Below are 18,220 nucleotides of genomic sequence, written 5' to 3'. Positions count from 1 at the left end.
GTTAAAAACATCCTAAGGATTTAGCTGTATAGTATATTAATGTCCAGTTATAACAACAAAGTCTGTTTACCACTCTGAAGTTGTCTTGTAAGCAATTTTGTGTTTTACGTTTTTTTTATGAATGTTTACTGTTAACCACCTAGTAAAGTAGATAAGTGGTATAGAAATGTTTTAAATAAATAAATACTGCACATTTTTAAATTTTAGAATAAAAAAATGTCAATCAAGCAAAGTGATTTTAATTTGATAAACATGTAAATATCTGCAAAATCATGCCTCTGGTCCCTAATTATAAGAAATGGGCAGAGAATTAGCATTTGTTATCCAGATTGTTAACATAGAATTTAAGTGCTACAATAAATACTGTATAAGAATTGCTATAAGAGGACAAAATTTCCTATTATAATCAAGATTTATAATTAAGACTTTTGTTAAAAGGGGGAATCACTTATGTACATATGTTATCAATGACCATACACATAGGAACAGATTTTCAGCTAATTTAAATATGTAAGGTTCTCATACACACACGCACAACACAGCATTTATTTGAGACTATGATACCATTTATATTTTCTTTATTTAAAATCTAAAATGAACAAATATTTTTATCAGAGTGAGACAATCCAATGGGAATCCATACAAAATATAGAAATGAAAAGAATTAGTTTCGGTCCTTTAAAGCAAATTATGTATCTAAAAGTATGATAAATACCTTGCAATCCACTATCAGCTTAATTATAAAAAGTCCTAAGAAAAACTGTTCTTTACTCAAAGTTCATATGCAACACCAACTAGTTATGAAACCTGTTTTTTAAATTAAAGCAGTATTAGAGTAATGAAATTTGTTAACACATCAAATTACATAAGACCATTTAACTATCTACTTAAAAACTCTAATAGCTGAGACTTTATAGCAGTTTCACTTACTATAAATTTCTCAGTACTGTTGCTAAAGAGGTTTTAAAGTTTGGTGTCCATTTATTATTTCAGTACACAGTGTGCACGTATGGGGTTAACTAAAATAAGATTAATTACTAAATTTGCCTATATCAAAATGAATCCTAACTTTAAAAAAATGATTTAGCATTCACTTACAAATCATGACTGCATTTTTGTAACAAAGGGCATATATGAATACACTGAAAAAATGACACCACAAAGTTGATAATATATGTGTCCAGTTCCATTTAATTTTAATGCATTTTCATACAGTATGTACTTTTGGGAACTGATCACTCACATTTGGCATCCAGTGAACATGGTAAGCAGGGATGCTTCATTTCTAGGGCACTATGACCACACAGCGTGTAATATATTGTTTTATATTTTGAGATTAACATTTATTTATGATACCAATCAGTGAGGTGTTTCATTCAGATAGAAATCTAAGCTACATAAAGTCCCTAAAACGTACACTGGTTTCAAATTAACCATTAGATTAAGAAAGATGACTCTTGCACAAACCAATATTTCTTACCTGATCATGCTTTAAGAAATATTTCACTATTTATCACAGCTGGAAACATTATTAATGCATGGAGTTTTATATATTCTACTCTGTTTACGTCATAAAATTGAAAGTGAAAAATAAAATGAATAAAGATAATCTGAATGTAAAATATAGCCTACTTTTAAAACTAAAGTAAAAAAAAATGAATGTTTGAATGTGATAGCATTAAATAATACAAATAACAGACATCTTACCTGAGAACAAAGCAGCATAACTAGCTCAACCACTGAAGTACTTGACTTCATGCAGACCAGGCCTATAATAAACAAACAAATGTTGAAGACCTGGAAATATAACCAGATGTGAGTTGAAAGAATCAGAAAAGAGAGAGGCTGGTTTCCTATCTCCAAACAGAAGCACATTTGATATGTCTTAGCTTATGCAAGGAAGGACAAAAGTGGAGTAATAAAACATTTAAAACTCAACATGTACCAGACACTTCCTGATTTTGAGAAAATAAATATACTGAAAGTTCTAAGATATTAATTATTATTTGTTCTAAGATATCAATTATTATTTGTTCTTATAAAATTTAATATTTTACTTGTATAAGCCTTATGAAAATTGCACATGAAAACATTTGCAAATTAAAACTTCTCCACCAAGTTCTAATCACCCTGTTACATGTAACTGCCTTTTCCGCACCATTGTTCTAGTTTATGTTTACTATGCACCCCTGTTTTATGTGAACCAGCATGATGTGACTGCGGTCTCGAATGCCGGTATATAAAAATCCAAAATAAATAAATAAAATAAATGTAAGCAGTTAAGCATATATTTTTCAGAATACATTAACTACTAAATACATTAGAAACATTACATGAAACAGATATTGCCAAAACACTATTTTAAATAATATAGCAGCTTTCCTTTTTCTGGTTTTTCAGCATGTACAATGCCAGAGAAATAAAATCTTTGAGGTTGATATTCAGTGCCATTTGGAGAAATGGGATTTGAAAATTCCACCATGCTGACCGGTTCCATGTTAGCCAGTAACTTTTCATCCAGCTAAAAAGATATCCAGCTAATTCAGAGTCAGAGCAGGGCAGAGGTATTCTGGACTGGAGTCAGCTATCTGGTTCTTAACTGGATAAATCCTGACTTTTAATGTTATACAGCTAACTTGCAAAAAAAAAAAAAAGGGGGCGGGGGGGCGATAGTGGGCAGCTGGCTGCATCGTGACAGTAGAGTTACCGCCCGCAGCAGTGCCAGGAGATAACTCTACCAAACTCTGTCCACACTCCTACCCTTCCCCTAATTAGAATAATACTGCTGCGATGCGGCCACTATCATGTGCAGTAGGGCTTTATCATATGCGATAAGGCCGTACCGCACGCGATACTTGCACATCACAAAATAAAAATGACCCAATTAGCTGGATAAATGTATCTGGCTTATCCTTAGATAATAAAAAAGCAAATTGTGTGCTGCAATAAAACGTATTGTTAGTAACAATAATAAATCAAATAAAGTATTAACAAAGAAATTCTAATTCTACATACATCTTAATTTGAAATACTTTTTAACTGAAAATAGTTTTTGCAAATATAATTAAATGTACACGACAGTCGCCTAGATAGATGTTAATGAATTCAATTCCCAGACATGGGACCATATTTTGCAGATATGCATTGGGGGGGACAAAGGTTGACTTTGAAAGTGTAATCTATGAATAAAATATAATATAAATAAAAATTAGGGATTAAAACAATGAACTTAATACAGAACCACAAAAAAGGCATACAGAAAGGGGCAAATATGTGATATACGTACAATATAGAAAACATGTAAATATGTAAATAAAGTAATACATCATTGAGCAAGAGACAAACTAAAGAGATATTTTCTGCGAGAAAAGCCAAATCGCTATGTGTGTAGTCTTAAGACTGCATCAAAAGGGGGTTTATAAAATTTAGAAATTTAATGTGACTGTTGTGTACATTTAACTATATTCGCAAAAACTATTTTCAATTAAAAAGTATTTCAAATTGAGATGCTGTATGTTGAATTAGAATTACTTTGTTAATACTTTATTTGATTTATTATCTTTACTAACAATCCACTATAAGTGTTATCACAGCACACAATTTGCTTTTTGAATTTCTCACTAGTGTGATTTCTGCGCATCGGTCCATTGCATACCAGTACCACTGAATATTTATTTTTATTTTATTTATTTATTTAAAAAATTTTCTATACCGTCGTATAGTAGAGCACCATCACAACGGTTTACAGTTAGGCACAAATATGTCGTTTCTAATTTATCCAAGGGTGCCATTATTATACGGTTACATAGTTCGATAATATATATATCCTTACAAAGTTAATTATTATTGTTAATATATAAACATTTGATATTCTGCCTTTACCAAGCTGGTCTTAAGGCAGATTATAATTAAATTCCTGTTAGATAGTGTCATAGTTTACAGTGATCATATCCAACTAACATTGCTAGCTGAATAGCGGCTGAAGATGGACTCTATTACTGCATTTTCTGCTTGTAAAATTTGCTTTTCCTTCAAGCTGCTATATTCGGAAAAACAGCTTCTTTGGTTTGTATATTTACTAGCTGTTTGGTCCTCAAAACCCAGCTTTAAATATTTATTTATTTATTTATTTTTAGATTTTTATATACCGGTGTTCCTGTATTAAAATACAGATCACATCGGTTTAAATTGAAACATAAAATTACACCAAGAGGCGGTACATATAACAAGGTTATAGAACTTGGAAACAGAGAAAACTAGATTCAGAAATTAACATTGAGAAAATTGTAAAGTCTCTTTGAGTATCCAAATCATAAAAGAAGGCGTAACTGACAAAGTTAAATGTGATCTGCAGAAGGGATTGGAATCAATGTCAAGTAATATAAAAAACATGAATATTGCGATGGTGAGAAAATCTTAATAGCTGGGGTGAAAAAAAAAAATGATCATAGTTCTGGAAAAGCTTGGCTAAAGAGCCAGGTTTTAATTTTCTTTTTGAAGGAAGCGTAGCAGATCTCAAGACGGATGTCTGGCGGGAGCATGTTCCATTGGACGGGTCCTGCTAAAGAAATGGCACGTTTCTGATGTAAGGATATTGTTTAAGGTACATAGAGTGTACCTTTATAAGCTCCTCTGATAGGTCTAGTTGAAGAGTGAAAACGTAGTTGGGTGCTTAAAGTGGAGTGGGGATATGTTGTAAATAGATTTGTGAATTGCTATGTATACTTTATAGAGAATCCTTTGCTTAATATAAATATATTAAATATATAGGGGCGGATTTTCAGAGCCCTGCTCGCCTAAATCCGCCCAAAACCAGGCGGATTTAGGCGAGCAGGGCCCTGCGCGCCGGTGAGCCTATTTTACATAGGCCTACCGGCGCGCGCAGAGCCCCGGAACTCGCGTAAGTCCCGGGGTTCTCCGAGGGGGGCGTGTCGGGGGGCGGGCCCGGTCGTCGCGGCGTTTAGGGGGCATGTCGGCAGCGTTTTGGGGGCGGGTACAGGGGCATGGCCGCGCCCTCTGTACCCGCCCCCAGGTCGCGTCCCGGCGCGCAACAGGCCCGCTGGCGCGCGGGGATTTACTTCTCCCTCCGGGAGGCGTAAATCCCCGGAGAAAGGTAAGGGGGGGGTGTAGACAGGGCCGGGCGGGTGGGTTAGGTAGAGGAAGGGAGGGGAAGGTGAGGGGAGGGCGTTAGAGGATTCCCTCCAAGGCCGCTTCGATTTTGGAGCGGCCTTGGAGGGAACGGGGGTAGGCTGCACGGCTCGGCGCGCGCCGGCTATACAGAATTCATAGCCTTGCGCGCGCCGATCCGGGATTTTAGTGGATACGCGCGGCTCCGCGCGTATCTACTAAAATCCAGCGTACTTTTGCTGGCGCCTGATGCGCCAGCAAAAGTACGCCTATTCGCGTTTTTTGAAAATCTACCCCATAGTATATAATATATTAAATATAACCTAGGATAAATAAAATTTGGTGTTCTGAACAAGTGAATACACTGTTACGTCGCAAAACCATTTTCTAATTACCAAACTTTGTGCATCTGTAACAGAATAATACAAATGATAGCACAGGCCAATAATTATGGGCTCACTGTAAACTGTTACTGAGGCATGCATGTGCTGAAGAGTAAAGAGTTGTGTTTTGGAATAAGATAATTAGTCAAGAAGAATGGCTGATTCTTTTTTTTTCTAGTGCATAAATCTTCTTCAAGTGAAATATGCTTGCTGACAACAATATTTTGAAATTCATTCAATATGAATTGGCCAGTTGCATGGAAAATGCTGCACAGTTCATGTTTATAATGCACATAATTATATATCATGTTTTTTATAAAGATGTTTGCCAAAATTAAGTTCAATATTTTAGCATTATATTAGTGCTACTTGTGCTCCTTACACCATCAGATGCAGAATATATCTGTGAAGAGCCAGTCAAATATTTATGAACAGCAGTTGAACCCCTATTGACAACAGAACCTTTTATAATACACATGGTCTCAGATATAGAAATGTGAAGAATAAAAGGCTGCATTTAGGGCCTACAGTTCCAAAAACAGTAGCAGTAGCAGAAGCAGCATACCCCTGTTGTATGTATTTTTGTTGTTGCTTTTAACAAGAGCTGATCAAAGCATATTTGGGACCAAACTTCAAACCACCTGTTTCATCTTAAAAATCAAAGACACGTGCTAGCTTCCTAGTACACTTGCATTTTCACTGGGAGTGCACCAAGAACAAGTCATCATTTGTGCTGATGCTGTTTTTTTTTTTTTTTTTACTGCCATAATGTCACCAATAAATTGTTTTCTTGGTGCAAAATGCAATGCAGTGCTTTTATGCTTGCAAATAATTTAATAAATCTACTTCTTAGCCTTTTAGAACCATTAATATCACTTCAAATTTAATGATTATACAAATACAGCTCATGTCAGGTATGTAAAAAATATTCAATTTGTGTAGAGACCAATATAGTTATGAAAAAATTATGGAAAATATTTTCAGTGCATACAATACCAATCAGAATTGTAACAGTTAAAATGAAATACAACGGTTGATTGTAATCTTGTAGTAAATAGTTAATACAACTATTATATGAGCAAAGTGAGTTTTTAGAATGATTCTTAAAGGGAAAGTCACAACTTAAATATGAAAACAAAGCTAAAATAAGACCTCTGCAATATAATCATGTCATTCTAAGACTATAAGCTAATCCAGAGGGTAATTCTGAAAGCCATTTCTGCAGGTAAAATGATGATGTCATTTGACAGCTCTGAGATGGAAAAAACTCTCACAGCTTAAAAAAAATCAGCTTCCATGTACAATCCTCAGTCTTTATAGCAAGCTAAGTTTCAATTCTAAAGAGAGGAGAGTTGGATTATGTGGCTGATTTCTTCTGTCTATGGAGAACACCTGTTACAGGTAAAATCTTTGCTTTCTCCATGGGCAAGCATGCGAGAGATCAGCCATACAAGTGGGGTCTATTAAACTGAGGAATAAAATTGTATATTTTGCACTTAAATTGATGGAGGAACATGCAACCCATAATTATTACAAAGCCTGGAGGGAAGGGTTGATGGTATCAATAAAAAAAAAAACTCTTTAGAACTGCCTGTCCAAACCTACTGTCTTGATGTGAAACATTTTCTAGACAGTAATGAGCAGTAAAGGTATGGATAAAAGATCAAGGGACAGCTTTGCATATATTTTCTAAGGAGGCAGAGCAAAGATGTGCTAAGGAAGCTGCTGTAGCCCTGATTTGTTGGGTTTTCACTTTACTTTGAAGATGCTGTCTTGACTAATTATAATAATAGAAAGTGCAATCAGATATCCAAGTTGAAAGAGTTCTTTTTGTAACCGAAGAACCTTATTTGACTAGGTTGAAGGTGAGAAACAGTTGTTAAAATTTTCTGTTAAGACTTTGTTCTTTTTATATACAAAAACCAAGCTCTCTGTAGTCTGATGCATGGAGAGTTTGCTTGCTTTTATTGACAAAGGGTCTTGGAAAAATTGTTGGCAAAACAATCAATTAATTTAAATTAAAATGAGAGACAACTTTTGGTAATATTAAGAAAGCATTTTCAAAATTATCTGTTATAGAAAATTTAAGATTAGGGAGAGTATGATACCTAGACCTCTAGCTTGCTTACTCTCCAGTCAGACTTAACTACTATTAAAAATAAAACACTGCAAAAAAGGAATTTTCATACTGCCTTCACCAAAGGTTCAAATGGTTGTTTTATGAGTTGAGCTAGAACTACATTTAGATCCCAGGATATAGAAATATATTTAATTAGAAGTTTAAGATGATTTAGGCCTTTTATGAATGAAGCAACCGTAGGTTGACGAGAAATTGAAATTTTCATGTCATGCTGCTATAGAACTGAGATGAACTCTGACAGTTACTCTTTAACTCAGATTTAGAAAGGCTTAACAGGTATTGAAGTAACGGGGGAGCAGAACACATATAGGGGTCTTGTGAAAAAATAGAGCACTAAATAATGAACTTTTCCATTTGAAGTAATAAGATATTCTCGTTGAGCACTTTATAGATCCTAAGAGACCTTTGCCCACTTCAGAAGGCAATTGCAGGGAAGATATTAACTTGCTTTCAACTTCCATGCAGTCAGAGCCACAACTGAAGGTTGGAATATAAGAGATTTCTTGCTGTTATGTGTTATGGTTATGCAGTGTTTGGGTGGATTCTTGGGTACTGTGGCAGATGACCACACCCACGGGAAGGAGCCCGATGAGGTGCCACAGTACTGGGCTAAACGCAGATGCACCAACACAGAGTTTAGTTCTTTTATTAAACAGCTTGTAGTGTACTACCAGAGGTGGCAGTAGTGAGGTAGTCTGGAAGTAGCAGTCTCAGGACCCTCAGCAGAGGGAAACCTTCTCACCCCATTGGTATAAGGGAATTCCGGTGCAGGTTTCCCAGCAAGGTAGCACTGTGGATGAGATAGACTGAGGGTTAGATTACTCACTAGATGGTTGCTGTTGGTGTGCGATTCCACCAGGTTGAAGAAGTTAGGTAGCGGCACCAAGGCAGGGAGAGCAGGGCCTCGGGGAGCAAGTACCTGATCTCTGTAAGGCACCTGAAATAAAACACAGGGCCCCTGAGGAGCGGGTACCCAGGTTAGAAATACCCCAAAGGGCAGAGAGCTTCCAGCAGCAGCACGGAAGTGGCAGAGTAGCTTAGACAGGATGAAACCAATCCTTTGCTAACTCAACGAGCTAGCAACTTAGTGCGGGCTATATCCCCGGATGGCGTGATGTCAGTAGAGGGGAACGCCCCAGAGGTTCGCACCAATGCTGGAATAAAGACATGGGTGGCATGCGCGCGTGCACCCTAGTAGGCCCTTGGGAGAAGCATGGCAGGAGGCAGCACCATAGCCATTCCGGGGATGCCGGAATGGTTAGCTTGTAGACGCGGTGGCAGCCATTTTCCCTAGGGATGCAGGAGGAGCCATGAACAAGGTGAGGCAAACAGGGCGAAGCCGTCTAGCACCGAAGGACGCAACAGTACCCCCCTTCAAAGGGCATCCTCCAGGCTTCCTACCTGGTCTCGGTTTCTGAGTATGCATCTTATGGAATTCTTGTAGCATATCTTTATCCAGTATATTAGCCAAAGGTATCCATGAGTTATCTTCAGGTCCATAACCCTCCCAATACAAGAGGTATTCCCATACTCTGCCCCTTTTTCTTACATCAAGGACAGCATCTACCTTGTACTCAATGTCTTCTTCTGCATCTACAGGTGTAGTTTCAGGTGTCTTGTTGGAGAACTCACGAAGGATCAATGGCTTCAATAGTGAGACATGAAATGCATTATGAATCTTCAATGTAGGTGGTAGCTTCAGACTATAGGTGAGATTGCCTAGTCATCGGAGGATAGGAAATGGTCCAATGAAGCATAGAGCGAAGTGAACTGAAGGTAATTTAAGTCTTAAGTGCTTAGTGGATAGCCAGACTTTGTCACCAGGCTGGAAATCAGGAGCCTTGCAGTGGTGAGCAATAGGGATGTGCAGAGGGACGCCATATGTTGCATTCATGATTCGGATTCATCGGGGAGCAAATACGTTGCATTCGGCCGACCATCTATCCCTGTGACATAGTGAGGGCAAAGGCGATCGGCGCCATTTTGAATACTGGCATCCGACGGCCAGAGTGCAGGAGGTTGCTCCCAGACCCCCGCTGGACTTTTGGCAAGTCTTGTGGGGGCCAGGAGGCCCCCCCCAAGCTGGACAAAAGTCCCTGGGGGTCCAACGGGGGTCCCGGAGCAATCTCCTGCCCTTGGGCCATCGGCTGCCAGTAACCAAAGTGGCGCCGATAGCCTTTGCCCATACTATGTCACAGGGGCTACCGGTGCCATTGGTCATCCCCTGTCACAGGGTAGGAGCACAAGATGGCATCGATGGCCATGTGACAGGGGCTGACCAATGGCACCGGTAGCCCCTGTGCATAGTAGGTCAAAGGCTATCGGCGCCATGATGAAACTGGCACCGAGGGTGTGAGAGTGCAGGGGATGGCTCCCGGACCCCCCCCCCCCCCCCCCCGCTGGACCACCAGGGAGTTTTGGTATGTCTTGGGGGGGTCAGGAGGGTGGGAGGTTTGTTTAAATTGATTTATTTAGGCGGCCGAATAATTTGGCGAAGATTTGTGTATTCGTGAGAATCGCGATACGTTTCGCTTCCCCATGAGTACAACGAATATGGCAACATCCGTTGCGGATTGCCAGTACGTAGGGACTGAGTGAGCATCGAATCCTTTCTTAGCTCGAAGTCCTGCTTTGAGAAGCATCTCTTTGGAATGAGTCCAGAGTTGTTGAATGTCTTTGGCAGTAGATTGATATGCCGGGGATGACATGGACATCTGAAGTGGCAGTGGTGGCAATGGTAGTGTGTAAACCACTTCGAATGGTGTTGATCCAGTGGATGTTGCTGGATGAGAGTTGATGGCGAATTCAGCCCAGGGCAACAGTTCAGCCCAATCATTCTGGCGAGTGTTCACGTAGGCACGAATGGACTTCTTGAGTGTACTGTTCATCCTCTCTGTTTGATCATTGGATTGAGGATGGTATACTGAAGTGAAGTCGAGAGAAATGTCAAATTTCTTGCACAATGCCTTCCAGAATTTAGCTGTGAATTGGACTCCGCGATCGGAGACTATGTGCTTAGGCATGCCGTGTAGGCAGAAGATATGCATGATGAAGAGCTGGGCAAGCTCCATGGCTGTGGGTAAACCAGGGAGAGCCACAAAGTGGGCCATCTTTGAAAACCAATCTACAGTTACCCAAATCATGTTGTTTCCTCCTTAAAGTGGTAAGTCCACCACAAAGTCTGTAGTGATGTGTGTCCATGGCTCATCTGGTACTGGTAAGAGTTGGAGTAGACTCCAAGGACGACCGGGTGGTGTCTTCTGTCTAGCACAATTAGCACAGGAAGCAACATAGGAGAATGTGTCTTCCTTCATGGTGGACCACCAGTAAAACCTTTGCAGTTTAGACAGTGTTCTGCATTGACCAGGGTGTCCAGCGAGGTTGGAGTTGTGAGCCCATGCTTACAGCTTTTTCTGAGGTTCTTGGGTATGATGGTTTTACCTGCAGGTACTGAGTGAGTAGCTGCCAGAATAACTCTTTTCGGGTCAATGATGTGTTGTGGTTCTTCTGGGATATCCTCAGAGGAATGAGTGAGATAAAAACATCAGAGCGAGTGTCTTATCTCCAGGGTTGTATTTCAGCACAAAGTCGAATCTGTTGAAAAACAGAGACCATCTCGCTTGCCTATGGTTTAGGTGCTGTGCTTGGCGGAGGTATTCCAAATTCTTATGGTTTGTAAAGACTGTGACTTGATGTTGCGCTCTTTCGAGCCAAGGGCACCACTCCTCGAATGCCATCTTTGTTGCCAGGAGCTCTTTATCTCCTATTCCATAATTTCCCTCTGCTGGAGAGAAGCGACGAGAAAAGAATGAGCATGGGTGTAAGGCCTTGGAATCACCGGCTTGGCTTAGCCCAGCCCCTACGCCAACATCTGAGGCATCGACCTCAACGATGAAGGGCTTAGTGGGATCCAGGTGTTGGAGACACGGCTTGCTCGAGAAGGCCTCTTTTAGTTTCTGGAATGCAGATATAGCCTCTGTAGACCAATTAGCAAGACTGGCACCTTTCTTCGTCACAGCTGTTAGTGGAACAGTGAGCGAGGAGTAGTTCTTGATGAAAGACCTATAATAGTTCGTGTACCCTAAGAAATATCTGAGAGCCTTCAGACCCGTGGGTTGAGCCCAATTCTTTATGCTCTCCAGCTTCTCTGGATCCATCTGGAACCCATGGTTGGAAACAATATAGCCAAGGAAAGGCACTGATTCTTTGTGAAATTCACACTTAGACAACTTAGCGTATAGATGATTCTCACAGAGTCTTTGCAGCACTCTTTTGACATCCTCCAGATGAGTGGTCATGTCTTGAGAGAACATCAAGATGTCATCTAAGTAAATGACGACACATTTGTAGAGGAGATCTCTGAAAATATTGTTCATTAAATTTTGAAAGACAGTCGGGGCGTTACACAGGCCAAAAGGCATCACTAAATATTCAAAGTGACCGTCCCGGGTGTTGAAGGCCATCTTCCATTCATCGCCTGAGCGAATGCGAAGTAGGTTGTAGGCTCTTTTATGATCAAGCTTGTAGAAGATCTTGGCTCCTTGTAGTCTGTCAAATAGCTCTGAGATGAGAGGTGGCGGGTAAGGGTCTTTCATAGTTATCTTATTGAGACCTCTGTAATCTATACATGGACGTAAAGTTCCGTCCTTCTTCCCCACAAAGAAGAAGCCTGCACCAGCCGGAGACTTGCAAGGTCTTATGAAGCCTTTTTGAAGGTTTTCCTGAATATATTCAGACATGGCTTTATTCTCTGCCACAGAGAGAGGGTACACCCGTCCCTTGGGTGGTTCAGTGTTCGGCTTCAGATTAATAGTGCAGTCATATGATCTGTGAGGTGGTAGTATGTCTGCAGCTTCTTTAGAAAAAACATTTTGAAACGATGCATATTGAGGCGGCAACCCCAGCATCACTGGGGTAGTTGGCATGCAGGGAATAGGAGCAATCTCCATCAGGCATTTACAGTGACAGTCCGGGCCCCATTGTGACAGCTCCAGCGTAGCCCAATTGAACTGCAGCATATGCTGCTGCAGCCATGGTAACCCCAGCACTATAGGGTGCATGGCCTAATCTAAAACAAAGAAGGATATGGTTTCAGAATGGAGAGCACCAGTCCACAGACATACTGGTTTGGTGAGCTGGGTGACTTCACCCGGCAAGGGCTCTCCATGAGCTGAAGATAGGAGTAGCGGAGACTTAATAGTGGTAGTGGGAATCCGCAAGTGCTCCACTAATCGTTGAAGAATGAAATTACCTCCTGCCCCTGAGTCCACTAGGGCAAGAGTCTGATACTCCAAGGGTCTGCAGATCAAGGATACAGGAAGAGAGAGCAGAGGAGAGGGGGCAGTAAGACCTAAGAAGAGTCCTCCCGCAGGACTTAGGTCTGCCAGTTTTCCGGACATATAGGGCATGTTTGAACAGCATGGCCAGCTTGTCCACAGTACATGCACAGCCCCAGTTTCTTCCTTGTTCTTCTCTCTTTAGCTGTCAGATGGCTGCAGCCTAATTGCATTGGTTCTTCTTCGCCAGCAATTGGAACCGGAGGAACAGCCCTGGGTGTGGACTTAACTCGAGTTTCACCGTGAAAGGGTCTTCTGGGAGTCTTGGACTCATGAACTTTGTCACAAAGTCGGCGATCAATCCTTGTTGCCAACTTCACTAGTTCAGCCAAGGTCTCAGGCATTTCAAGAACAGCGAGCTTGTCTTTCAGATGAGAGTTCAGTCCTTCAAAGAAAAGGGTCCTCAGGCATTTAGGGTCCAAATGTAATTCAGACACCAGTGTCTTGAATTCAATAGCGAAGTCAGCCAAAGGTTTATTACCTTGCTTCAGGTGAACCAAAGAAGTAGCTGATCCCTGCACAAACACAGAGTTTAGTTCTTTTATTAAACAGCTTGCCAGAGGTGGCAGTAGTGAGGTAGTCTGGAAGTAGCAGTCATAGGACCCTCGGCAGAGGGGAACCGTCTCACCCCATTGGTATAGGGGAATTCCGGTGCAGGTTTCCCAGGAAGGTAGCACTGTGGATGAGATAGACTGAGGGTTAGATTACTCAGTAGATGGTTGCTGTTGGTGTGCGATTCCACCAGGTTGAAGAAGTTAGGTAGCAGCACCGAGACAGGGAGAGCAGGCCCTCGAGGAGTGAGTACCTGATCCCTGTAAGGCACCTGAAATAAAACAGAGGGCCCCTAAGGAGCAGGTGCTCTGAAGGGCAGAGAGAGAGCTTCCAGCGGCAGCACGGAAGCGGCAGAGTAGCTTAGAACCAGCCGAAACCAATCCTTTGCTAACTCACAGGCCGATACAGTAAAAAACGCGGGAGAGCGGGCGAGCACCTGCTCTCCCGGCGCGCACACAGGCCACTCTCCTGTGTGCGCAATTCAGTAAATAAATGTATTTCAATTAGGCCCGGCAGTAAACAGAGACACGCTAGGGACACTAGTGCATCCCTAGCACCTCTTTTTGGACAGAAGCAGCGGCTGTCAGCGGGTTTGATAGCCAACACTCAATTTTGCCGGCATCGGTTCTCGAGCCTGCTGACAGCCACGGGTTCGGAAACTGGATGCCGGCAAAATTGAGCGTCCGGTTGTCAACCCGCGAGCCGCGGGCCTATTTCAAATTTTTTTTTTTTTTTTACTTTTTTAAACTTTCAGGACCTCCGACTTAATATCGCCATGATATTAAGTCGGAGGGTGCACAGAAAAGCAGTTTTTACTGCTTTTCTGTGCACTTTCACAGTGCCTGGAGAAATTAGCGCCTACCTTTGGGTAGGCGCTAACTTCTGAAAGTAAAATGTGCGGCTTGGTGCACATTTTACTTACTGAATTGTGCGGGAATACCTAATAGAGATGTGCAGGCAAAAAGTTTTCGTTGCGTACACGATATGTATTCGTGGGAGGTCAATTCCGTTCCATGCGAACGTATGGCGAATTCAATAAGTTGTCGATCTGTAAATACGTTACTACTAAATTAACTACAACCCCCCACCCTCCTGACCCCCCCCCAAGACTTACCAAAACTCCCTGGTGGTCCAGCGGGGAGTCAGGAAGCCATCCCTGCACTCGTTTGTGGTTTCCTCACAGCGCCGATAGCCTGTGTCACAGGGGCTGCCGGTGCCATTGGTCAGCCCCTGTCACATGATCACTGGCGCCATCTTGTGCTCCTACCACGTGACAGGTCATGTGGCAGGAAGTCTCTCCGGGACCCTCGTTGGACCCAACCGGAACTTTTGGCCAGCTTGGGGGGGTCTCCTGACCCCCACAAGACTTGCAAAAGTCCAGCGGGGGTCCGGGAGCGACCTCCTTTCACGCCGTCCTTCCGATCCCAATACTCAAAATGGCGCCGATCGCCTTTGCCCTCACTATGACGGCGATCGGCGCCATTTTGAGTATTGGCGGGACGGCGATTTTGAGTCTCAAAATGGCGGCGATCAGCGCCATGTTGAGTATTGGGATCGGACAGACGGCGTGAAAGGAGGTCGCTCCTGGACCCCCACTGGACTTTTGGCAAGTCTTGTGGGGGTCAAGAGGCCCCCCCAAGCTGGCCAAAAGTTCCGATTGGGTCCAACGAGGGTCCTGGAGCGACCTCCTGCCACATGACCTACCTGTCACGTGGTAGGAGCACAAGATGGCGCCGGTGACCATGTGACAGGGGCTGACCAATGGCACCGGCAGCCCCTGTGACACAGGCTATCGGCGCCGTGAGGAAACCGCAAACGAGTGCAGGGATGGCTTCCTGACTCCCCGCTGGACCACCAGGGAGTTTTGGTAAGTCTTGGGGGGGTCAGGAGGGTGGGGGGTTTAAATGTTTATTTAGGAGGCCGAATACAATGGATATCTGTTGAATACGTGGGGAGTTGCGATGCGTTTCGCCTCCCCACGTATTTTTCAGATTGCAAAAAATAAGTTGCGGATTACAAATACGTGGAAAACGGATGCACACCCCTAATACCTAATAGGGCCATCATCATGCATTTGCATCTTGTGGGCGCTATTAGGTTCTGGGGGATTGGATGCGCATTTTGGATGTGCTATTACCCTTTACTGAATAAGGGGTAAAGCTAGCGCGTCCAAAACGCGCGTCCAAATGCCAGCTAACAGTGTGCTCCGTTGGAGCCAGGTAGGCCCTTGGGAGGAGCATGGCAGGAGGCAGCACCATAGCCATTCTGGGGACGCCGGAAAGGTCGGCTTGTAGACACGGCGGCAGCCATTTTTCTCTAGGGATGTGGGAGGAGCCGTGAACAAGGTGAAGCAAACGAGGTGAAGCCATCTAGCACCGACAGACACAACCACTCTGTGTGATCAGTGATGGAAATATATGCACAATTTTACCAGAAGTAGAACAGCTAAGCATTGTAGTGGTAGAAACCAATTGATGAGGCCAAAACAAGACTAACAAAATCAAGAAAAATAAGAAAATAAGAAATTGTCATACCTGGTCACACCAAGGGTCCATCAAGCACAGTACCCTGTTTCTAACAGTGGCCAATCCAGGCTACAAGTACCTGGCAAGGACCCAAGTACTAGTAGATCCTCTGCATAGGTTGAAAGGATTTACCCATGATATCTAAGAATAGTTGAGTATGGTGGATATTTGTAATTTGTGAGAAAGTAGTTGGAAATATTGGTTCCACTGTCATTTTCCGTGAACTGGTCTCATGGCAAGGTGAATAAAAAGGGTAGCATGGATTGTTGCTCCCATGTGACCCAACATCTGCATAAAGAGCTGTGTTGTGACTTGTTTTCATTTGGATTATGAACATGTAGCCCCTTCTTAGTTTCGGGTCACTTAATTGAATGGTCACAGCAAAGTCCCAGGGCTGTCTTCACTCTTCCCAGATCCACAAAAACAATCAAACATCAAATTTCAGCCCTGGAGACTAGGGTTTTCCGATGGGGTGAAGGCTTATGACTCTGGGTCTCTAGGGTTCTGGTGGGGTTCCCAGGCTGCAGTCTCTCTTACAAGTACCTCAATAGTCACAGAATAGGGTCCAGTCAATCCAAAACAGCACTCTTGAAATAAAAAGGCTCAGAGTATAAAAGTGGTGTTCAAATAAATAAAATGGTTTACTTAAGATTGAAAAGTAGGATCCATGCAATATTTCCAAAAATTAAAATAAAGTATATGGAAAATAGAATCAAGAAAAAAATAGATTTTTCTGTCCATAGTGCCTCTTGATAACCCTTCTGCTCTTAGCTGAGTCCTAGTCCATAATGCCTTCCACAATTACGGTATATAAATTATCATCCAGCTCTAACATGTGCCATGGATGCTGGTAAAACTTTCCCCAGTCTCAAAATAGGAAGTCTTCAAACAACTCTCAAAAAGCGAAAAAAAATCTGACAACTACAATATCTCCAAAACTTAATTCTGTCTTCCACCTTGCTGTTTACTGGGTGCAAGATGCAAGTTCCAGGATCTAGTCCTTTCCTCCAGGGGTCCTACTTCTCAGTCTGAAGCTGATCCAAAACTCCTCTCTCAAAACCTCAAAAACATTTAATCTCAAAAGCTTCTTCACTTGATTAGGCCTTGAGGACCTACCCAAGTCTTCTATTATTAGAAACCTTCTCAAGCTCTTCACAATCAGGCCAATACAGTACAGTGCGCTCCGACGGAGCACACTGTTAACCTGCCCTTGGATGTGCGTTTTCCCTTACCCCTTATTCTGTAAGGAGAGGAAAACGCGCGTCCAACCCGCGGCACTTAATAGCTCCCTCAACATGCAAATGCATGTTGATGGCCCTATTAGATATGCCCGCGTGATACAGTAAGTAAAATGTGCAGCCAAGCCACACATTTTACTTTAAGAAATTAGCGCCTACCCAAAGGTAGGTGCTAGTTTCTGCTGGCACCGGGAAAGTGCACAGAAAAGGAGTAAAAACTGCTTTTCTGTGCACCCTCCGACTTAATATCATGGCGATATTAAGTCGGAGGTCCCAAAGAGTAAAAAAAGTTTGAAAAAAAGAAAAAAAAATTTAAATGGACTGGTGGCTGTCGGGCCGAAAACCAGACGCTCAATTTTGCCGGCGTCCGATTTCCGAGCCCGTGGCTGTCAGCGGGCTCGAGAACCGACGCCGGCAAAATTGAGTGTTGGCTGTCAAACCCGCTGACAGCCGCTGCTCCGGGCTAAAAGGAGGCGCTATGGATGCTCTAGTGTCCCTAGCGCCTCCTTTTGCCTGTTTCTACAGCACCACCTAATTTAAATACTGAATCGTGCACACCGGCGAGTGGCCGGTGCGTGTGCCGGGAGAGTGGGCGTTCGTCCGCTCTCCCGCGGACTTTACTGAATCGACCTGAATGAAATCCAGAGATGATCTCCTTACTTTTTGCTCTTTGCAGTCTCACCTTCCCTCTCCAATATTTATTTAGACATGTTATATATCGTCATTCCATGTAAAGATTACAACGGTTTATAATAATGACATTCATAGGAATAAATCAGCGAATAAAGACGGATTACATAGGAAGTATTCATTACCAGGCATTGACAACTATCAAATGAATTGTTCAAGTATATATTAATTACAAATCAAGGACATAAGACAAGAGGTACAAAATAAGATAAAATAAAATAAATTTCAT

The 18,220-nt window shown here is 42.3% G+C and overlaps 1 protein-coding gene across 5 annotated transcripts in view; it reads right to left on the bottom strand.

Annotated features, from left to right (window-relative positions):
- The window catches only part of NBEA (neurobeachin), a 2,460,099-nt gene that overhangs the window by 1,279,403 nt on the left and 1,162,476 nt on the right, over positions 1 to 18,220 (bottom strand). For all 5 annotated transcript variants that reach the window (XM_029602688.1, XM_029602690.1, XM_029602689.1 and 2 more), the window contains one exon: positions 1,708 to 1,769. In XM_029602688.1, coding sequence (XP_029458548.1) covers positions 1,708 to 1,769 — 62 coding nt within the window. The remainder of the gene's footprint in view (positions 1 to 1,707; positions 1,770 to 18,220) is intronic.

Source organism: Rhinatrema bivittatum, chromosome 5 (assembly GCF_901001135.1).
Source record: "Rhinatrema bivittatum chromosome 5, aRhiBiv1.1, whole genome shotgun sequence".
Lineage (NCBI taxonomy): Eukaryota > Metazoa > Chordata > Amphibia > Gymnophiona > Rhinatrematidae > Rhinatrema > Rhinatrema bivittatum.
The sequence above is the reverse complement of the archived record's forward strand: the minus strand, read 5'-3'. Positions and strand labels throughout refer to the sequence as shown.